This window comes from Excalfactoria chinensis, chromosome 3 (genome assembly GCF_039878825.1).
Source record: "Excalfactoria chinensis isolate bCotChi1 chromosome 3, bCotChi1.hap2, whole genome shotgun sequence".
Classification (NCBI taxonomy): Eukaryota; Metazoa; Chordata; class Aves; order Galliformes; family Phasianidae; genus Excalfactoria; species Excalfactoria chinensis.
This window is the reverse complement of record NC_092827.1, coordinates 102,190,170-102,199,159: the sequence shown is the minus strand read 5'-3', so window position 1 is coordinate 102,199,159 and position 8,990 is coordinate 102,190,170. Positions and strand designations below refer to the sequence as shown.

At 43.9% G+C, this 8,990-nt stretch overlaps 1 protein-coding gene across 1 annotated transcript; it reads right to left on the bottom strand.

Moving 5' to 3' along the window:
* Positions 1-534: 534 nt before the first annotated feature.
* CIMIP6 (ciliary microtubule inner protein 6) lies at positions 535-2,899 on the bottom strand. The gene is given in 4 exon segments (XM_072332225.1): positions 535-917; positions 920-958; positions 2,056-2,172; positions 2,845-2,899. Coding segments are annotated over 4 exon segments (594 nt in total).
* Positions 2,900-8,990: the final 6,091 nt, after the last annotated feature.

The following is an 8,990-nucleotide window of genomic DNA, read 5'->3' as shown; positions in this document are numbered from 1 at the left end:
CTGCAGAGAGCAGTGACATATTATTCTTGCATTCCTGTGGACTGCAGCAAATTGTCCCTCTTGGCTGTCATTGTTTCCTATGGAAGCAACAATAGGTTCCATTTATCCCAAGCTGACACAACATGGCATGTGAAACCCAAAAATGCAAAGAGATTGGCTACTCCAAAGTCATGTATTTTGACCTAGCAAGTAGCAAAGAAAAGGAGTTGTAAATGGTCTGAAAAAATGAAGTACCTCTTCAAGAATCACAGTGACTCCCATTTCTAACCAGCAGCTCTGAAAGTGCTAATTAACTTAAAAATCACCGGGTCAAATGCTAAGAAGGACTCGAGATGGGGACGCTTCAGAGAGGGCAGCAAAATTCCACTACTAAAAAACAAGTTCTGATGAACTTTTAGAGAGTTTGCTAGAAACATCAAAGCATGATGCAGCTGTTAGCATGTCAAAGGAGTATTGTGTTCCCTCCAACAACACGCTGGTGTCAGCGTGTGTTTGGCATTATTGATATTAGAATAAGCAAAGGCACTGGCCTGACTAGGCTGTTTTTGTTTCAGTTGTTGACGGCGCTATCAGGGTCTGCATGTTTTTATGGACAGTAGGAAACCCATCAACTGAAGGGCGTTGCACTGCAAAGGGCTCCTCCCCAGCAGGACAGACATCCACTTCAGTTGTCTGAGAAATGCCTGAACTTTCATGTCCTCACACAGGAATTGTGGGCTATGCCTTTGCTGTTTCTCTGACGTCTGGTTTTGATAAGTGTTTTTCAGAGCCTACCGTCTCCTAGGAATTCTGCAGGAAGAGGCTGGGTGAGGTCACTCAGCTTTTCACTGAGTTTCCTTTCTCTGTTTTTGGCCACTCTGTGGAACATGACCCACTAGCACTCAGGAATATTTCTGTTCCCTTAGGAACTATCGACAACTTGCTGGTTTTATCTCTGCACGCACAAAAGCTCCGTGTCACTGGAAGGGGAAACAAGGTTGACATTAACCAGGGGAACATAAGCAGCTCGTAGATGCAGCTGTGAGCTGAGTTCATTTATTAGCTCAAGTGCTGGCAAAGCTTGCGCTTGTTTCTCGGCGTCTCTATCAGCCATTGGACCAGGTCCGAATAGCTGAAGGCAATGGAATAATAGCTGGTTTGTCAGCCCATTTTATTCATGAAATGGGGCATGGAGGGAATACTTGGAGAGAAGCAACAAGTAAAAGAAAATGCATCTTATTTTCTCTGGTTCAACCGTTCTACATCACAGAGTGTGTGACTTGCATACAGCTCCTCTGTATGAGTCTATTCATATCAGATTTCATTTCTTGCTACACAGGTTGCCATGGATACGATTCTGAACTGCTGCTTTTGTAGGCCAGAAGATGTATGACTGCATCCTGAATGATTTTGCTCATCAGCGACACATGAGATTTTCTCTTTCAAAACGAACAGAAGTGAAAAGCAAACAGAGCCCGCGTCTCTCAAAATATTTGTGACAACTAAATTTTGTGCTTCTGGATCTCCTTTGAAGATCATCCCACCCTATGGATCGGTGTCCCATTTACAGAGCTGTTCATTCTTAACAAACACATAACCATACCTACAAATTCCCAAAGACTGGTAAAAGTTCATAGAATCACAGAATGGCTTCGGTTGGAGCCGACCTTGAGAATCACCTGCTGTGGGCTGGCTGCCCCCTACTATCACACACAATCAAAACAGGCCTTTACACATTCGCCCTTGTTCTCATCATACTCATTCCAGCTTTTCTTCATGCAAAGACAGTCGGGTTCAGCGAAGCCAAAACATAAACAGAGCCTTTAGAAATCCAAACTGTGTGATTTATCATGAGGTTGTTGTTTACCAAGACTACAGGAAGCCTCGGGTGCTACAGTAGACACAAACACAAAGATGGAACAGGACAAAAGAGCGTGCCATTAATATTAACTGCCAGCAATTCTAAATCATCTGACAACAGATCTCAGTATTAAACAGACAGTCGGAAATTGTGGGATAAATGCGCTCCTTCACCTCCATGGATGTTATTAATCATACAGGATGCACATTGTCTCAGCTTTCCTCAGATGGGCTCACCGGTGGGTTTCTTGGCATTGTATCGATAGCTAAAGGAGGTCTGCCACAGTAAAATCTCTGGAAGACCATTGGGTGCTCCAGGAGCTGCAAATGGAACTAAAAAACGAAGGAGGGAGGATTCACACTACATGTTCCAGGGCAACTCACGAAGACACGCTGTGCTTTGCACCAAAGAGGTGTCAGCTGCTGTCTTTGGGCTGCTGAAGACACAGGGACAGACAGCAAGACCACATTTACCACAAAGGGAAGTGGCCACAGCCTGCTGGATCCTCAGCCACACCTGTATGTGTTGCGGGAGCTCACAGCTTTGCTGGGGGGCAGCACCACTGACTTGGCTCCAGAGCAGAAGTATTGCTGCGGTGAGGACGAGGCCAGACGTGAAGGTTTAGGAAGCACATTACAGCGTGGTCACCTTCAAAGCACAAGACAGGAAAGGGCCGTCAGACCCTTTGGCAGGTGCACGCATCCTACTCAGGGCACCTTTTCGTTTCCCCACGGGCTTTTTACCTCCTTCTGTTCCCCACCCCCTCTGCAGGACAAATTAGAAACTGCACCATCGTTGGCTCGGTTCCACTTCCTGTCACATCTTTATGAGCAATACCTCAGGCAGTTTTTCATCCATCAACACAACGGTGTTGCCCTCTAAGTGAACACGAAAACTTTTCCGCTGTTAATATTTAATGAAATGCTGATTGACCTATTACACTGAACTAGGGCATATCCAGGGGAGGGGAAGACAGGAACAAATGTCAGGCTCAATTCAAATACCCCATACCAAATTCTCCAAAATGACCAGCAGTTTTGAACTGTCAGCCTGAGACATGGCATAGGGCCAGATCCAGTGGGGGGCAACTGCTCAGGGGGTTCCAAAAAGTAGGGCTGCTTCAAGTGTCTCAAGTGGGTCAGGCTGTCTCACGAGTCATTGCTGAAATGTAGGCCACTGCTCTTCCATCTGCACAGCAATAGCAGAGCTAAGTCGTTAGAGTCACTAGCACACCAAACTCTCAAACAAGCCCCAAATGTAGGAGAACTGCTGGAATCACATGAGTTTACAAGCTGACACCCCTAGGATAGCACTGGCAGTGCATGGAAAGATGCTGACTTGCTGCTGTTCTGAGGCTGGACCAAGATCCGTATCTCTCAAAAAGTTCTACTCTTACTGAAAAGTACATATGACAATAATGAATATTTGATAATAACAGTTCATGTGTACAATGAGCAGCATCTACTATTAACTATGTAAAAGCTTCAAGAGGCCATACAATTTCCTCAGGGAAAAATCATAGTATCATAGTATCATAGTATCATAGTATTGTGCAAGTTGGAAGGGACCTTAGAGATCATCGAGTCCAACTCCCGGGATTCGAGCCCTTTGTGTAGCAGAGCGGCACTTCTACCCCCTGCTCCACAGGGGGGATTCGAACCCGGGCCCCCTGGTGTTGCCGGGCCCCCTGGTGTTGCAAACGGGAATTCTACCGCTGCGCCACCGGGGCAACAACCAACAGCAAAGAAAACCATCAAAGAAACTCAACTGGCCTACTGCAAACTCTCCACTGCTACAGCTGAACTACTTCCAGTAACCAAACCAGCTAATTTAAGGACATTAATTTTAGCCATTATACAGAAATAGCAGCCCATATATCTCATGGAGCAGCAAAGGCCAGATCAGGTATGCAAATCTCTAAGTCTGATAACCCGAAATCCTTAGTTACAGTAATACTAGAGGAAATAAGACGTGCCACTGAGAAGACAGGGAAACGGAGGTGCACAGTGTGAGCTCCTCAAGGTCAGCACAACTGGCAGCCTGTGCCTAAATGCCTGGGATAGCAGGCCAAGGGAGGGAGGAGCTGGCACAGCTCCCCATGAAACAGAGCTTCCAGTCTTTTTGCAAACCGGTTGTCCCAGTGGGGTTGTAATTAACATGGTGCAGCTTGCTAGACTGTCATATACACTTAGCATTGAGAAATGTGCTGTTTGAAGATAGTTAATATGCTGAAAGTAGTTAATTAGTACTAATATGATTCTGAAGCTAGAGCAGATCTAAACATTCAAGTAGAGTACTGACAGTTTCGAGCCATTCATTCAGCAATTCTAGAGCTGTAGGGTACCTCTGTTAGCAGGGGTTGAACTGGGGGATCTCCAGAGGTCCCTTACAAACACAGTGATTCTGTGATTCTGTGCTGTGTGCCAGTCAGCACACACACACACACAAAGACTTGTGCTGCCCAAGAAGCCTTACAAGCTTGAAGCATGCCTGCTTCCTGTGCAGGAATGATGCACATTTGGAACTAACTCTCCTTATGGATATAGAAGGAAGCATTTACTTCAATAAACTATCTAATTCCTGATGGCAGTGTATAGTAATTGAATCTAGAAATGCAATTGAGGAAGATTTTATAAGCCTGAAAAACGAAATCAGATGGAAATCCTAGCTCCCAATTTTCTTCCTCCTCAGTATCTGAACAACTGCATGGAAGACCAAAACTATCTGTGAAATAGTCACAAAATCAGTTTTGTTAGCTACCAAATGCAATATTTAGTCTAATATATTTCATTACGTTAATTTTTCAAATTGATCTTCTATGAAGAGACATTCGTTCACATCTCCCAGTAGAATTTTAGGTATCAGAAATGAATTCAGAATACATAAATATTCCAGTAGAAAGTCTTAATAACAGCTCGAATAAATAACCAAAAGCCTGTAAATTCAACTGAAAAGAAGAAAAACAAATTAGTCTTTCTTATTTCCTTTTACAGCAGCACTGAGACATCTCAGGAAGAGAAATACAGCCTTGTCTGGATGCTGTCATTTCAGTCCACATGCACACAAGCTGTGAAGGATGAGGATCACAAGGATGGTCAGCACCCCCCTTAAGGTGCTCCAACAACATCACCGCAAACATGTCCAAAGTGAGTTACAGTGCTTAGCTGTTTATTTCCTTATCTTTTATGTGCTGGGAAGTGATTCGATTTGTTCATTATTCACATGTGGAGGAATTAGCTTTGCTGCAGTAATTTGAACAATTCTGCCCACCATGTCTCACAGTTGCGAAGGCTTTTTTTTGGTTGCAGAACCAGAAGCTTGACAACTGCTCACAGCTTAGGGAGTAGAAGATCACGTTCTTTTAAGCTCCGTACTGAGATCATTGAAAAGGACACAGAAAGAAATCCATGCCTCTCTCAAAACCTGCCAGTGTGTTTTTTAAATGGGGCCACACAGTACACATGCAACATTCACTGCATGTTTTGCACTGCTGGTGTGGACGTTCCAGGAAGGATGCACTGATCTTTGCTTTAGTGGCTGGATCAGAATCAGGCAGCTTTGCTCCAGTGGATGTGGTTTAGGGAGCTCTAGATAGCTGGGTATGTTCTTTATACGTTAAAGATATCCTGTCCAGCAGCCTTCTACATAGCACAGCACGTCCCTAGGGTACAGACCTGTGCTTGATGCAGCAGGAGGTAGGAAGGCCTTAGCATGGCAGTATTTCATGATCGTCAGTCATTTCATGATCAGTGCTCAGAGGGCTGCAGCACCCCTCCCATGAAGACAGTCTGAGAGAGGTGGGCTTGTTCAGCCTGTACTCTGAAGAATCTGGGGAGACCTCATGGCAGTCTTCCTGTACTCAAGGGGAGCTTATAAGCAGGAGAGTCTTTACATAGTTTGATATAGATAGGACAAGGGGAAATGGCTTTAAACTAAAAGAGGGCAGATTTAGGTTAAATGTTAGGACTAAATTCTTTACTCAGAGGGGATGAGGCCCTGGCAGTGCTGCCCAGAGAGCTGTGGGTACACAATCCATGGAAGTGCCCAAGGCCAGGTTGGATGGGCCCTGGGCAGCTTGAGCTGGTGGGGGGCAGCCAGCCCATGGCACTGGTTGGGGCTGGGGTGGGTTTTAAGGTCCTTGGCAACTCAAACCATTCTATGATCCTGTGATTCTATGATTCATCTCTAAGGTTTGAAAATTGTATTAGTCTATTTGTGGAATCATGTGCAACTAGATTGACACTTCACAAAATATAAAACAAAACTCACACAGATGGGTATGGTAGGTGCAGGACATCTCCTCAAATCTGTTCAAAGAATCTGAATTTCAGCTGAGCAACCTAACAAAGCTAGATCTCAGAAAAATCAAATTACATCTAAAATATGAATTACCCACAGAGAGTCTGTCAAATGGCTGTTAAAATACCTAGAAGAAGCTGGTTTTAAAAGGGGTGAATTCTTTTCAGTCTCGGCAGGCAATAGACCATGCAGCTAAGTTTGCACACAAAGCAGCATCAGCTATTGTTCTACTGGATTCCTTTTTGGGGAGGGGAGTAGAGAAGGAAGGAATTTTTATGCATATACACATACACAAAAGGACTATTTTTTCATCTATGTAAAGTCAAAACATACTGGGGCCATAAATTACATCCTGGGTAAGTGTTCAGTATTTATATCCTTTTAAGGAATACGGCCAGTTAGCACCCCACTTCTAAGGTATAATCTTCCATCACTGCAAGATGCTGCTGCCTGATCACAGCCAGACAACTGGCTCAACACCAACATTACGAGTGTGCCAACATATGGAAACAATTGCTTTCCTTTCTCTTGGAAATGACATATTCTGGGTGTGTGCACAACACCGCCCATCCATCATCCAAAATCATTCATTATTTGGACTTACAGTTATTAATGAAGAGATCTCTAGAGCCCTCTGTGAAGGGGAGGGAAGACATTTACATGCCCCAGCAAGCACAAGAACCTCTGCACAGCGACAGCTGTTTTGGACACCCTGCACCTGACCAAGCTTGACTTCTGTGTAAAAGATCTTTCCACGCACCAACACAGATATCACTCAGCTTAAAGCAACAGCAGGAGAAACTCAAAACTGTACTTGCATAGTAAGGCTGTGCCAGTTGCTAATCACCCCCGGGAGTTCAAAAAATCTCCACACACTGGCAGCCTCAGCAAGAGAAGCGAGGGGAAAGGTTAAGAGTGAATATTTAACTGCAGATGCAACAGCCCATCTATCTCAATGAAACTGCAATGGAAGAAGGCCTGTATCACGAAGAACAAAATCAAAAGGATTTTTATTAAACTCATGTGGCTGATTTGGAGACTGAAAGATCAGGAAGGCGAATTCTTAAGGGGAATGCAAGTCTGGTTTGGTTTGCTGGGCTAAAGCAGCAAAGAACAGCAAAGGGGACCAAAAGCAATCAAATTCCAGAAGAATTTCCTGAAGAGAGAGGAGAGGCCTGCTCTGAACTCAGTGCTAGTATTAGTGGTATATTAACATATTTTGGAGTTATTTCAGACAGAGGACTCGTGCATCTCAAGCTCAGGTCCACAACCTGAAAATGAAATTGTAGCTCAGTGGAGGTAAACGTGCACTTTTCCATAGCTTTCAGTAAAGCCATGGGTTCACAAGCATGTTGCTTAGTAGCAATAGGACTGTTACTATTGATAATGTGAATTCTAACAAGTTCTGCTGTGGTTTATAGCAAGAGAGGGGCTTTCGTGTGCAGGACAAGTAAGTAGAAGCAGATTCCACCTATAAATGTATAGCAGACAGAAACCATGAACAGGACCACTTGGCAGGAGAAAGTCTCTGTCTACAATTCAGGTTCTACATGGATAACCAAGAGAAATAGGTTCAACTCTCACCCTTGTATAGACAAGTTTTCAAATGTATCTTGACACTTTAAGATGCAATAAGCACCACATCTGATTTATGAATACATCCATGCAGGTTAGACATTTATCAGCACCTGTTTGTGTCCTTTGAGCTCCCTATCTCCAAGATTACATTTGTCATCCATTCAGATCACAGCCAAATTCTACCTTTAGACATTTGCCCAACATTTCCATGTAAGTGAAAGAGGAGTGAGCTCATATCTAAGGATGGGACTTAACCACAAGTAGAATAGGAAAAAGGATTTGCTGCATGACAAAAATAGGCTGAGTGCCTTGTCACATCTGACAAATGCCTCAGATGGCATAGCACAGATCTGTGATGCTGCTATTAAAATAGACCATATTTCCACGGAATTAACAGATTTCTTGTCAAGCAACAGGTTGGTAGCCCCTTTCTCACCGGCAGTGAAAACACATCTCAGTATCAGTGGGTATCAGGGAACTAATAATGGTTTGCTAATTTGTTCCTAATGCATCCCCTCACCATCTCTTCCAGGTTTTCCAGGCTGGATTCTACAGGCCATGGGGCCTTCCAACCACACTTACTCACAAGAGCTATTCAATTGAAAAGAAAGAAAATTCCACCCATTTAGAACACAAATTGCCAAACCAGGCTTTTTTTTTTTTTTTTTTTTTTTTTTTTTTCTTTCATTAAAGCAGGGCAGGATGATCAGCCTGGTCTGGATGTTTTCAACCACAGAAAAATCAAATGAGTTCAGACCTTTGTCTCATATGCACTCACAAGTCAATGGCACCTGCTGCAGACAAGGGTCTCGGCAGTGGCTCCGACTCACACCACTGCCTGCTAACTACTGCTTAACATGAGCTTCTTCACAGCCTTCCTGCACTGATCTTTCATCAACAGAAAGGCTATGCTACCAAACAACATTCAAGAGCTGCGACTTATTTGTGAATACGAATCGTCACGAGTCACACAAAACCAAGCAGAGACCTGATGAGAAACCCGCCTGCTGTTCATACAGCAGAGGCTGATCACCCAGATGAAAAAACCAAAGGCCTTTAACTCATTTTGGTTTGAAAAACCAGAAGCGGGTGATTATGTTTTCTAGCAATACTGTTCTGGTGTGGGAGAAATATTTGTTGATCTGAGTCCAGCTGACAGTTGTTGGGTGTGTACAGCACGAGGAATACTTTCACTTTTTGGCACAGCACAGCATTGCTGAAATACCAAAGACCATGGCTAATGAAGTGGAGTGATGGAACAGAATGATTTGAT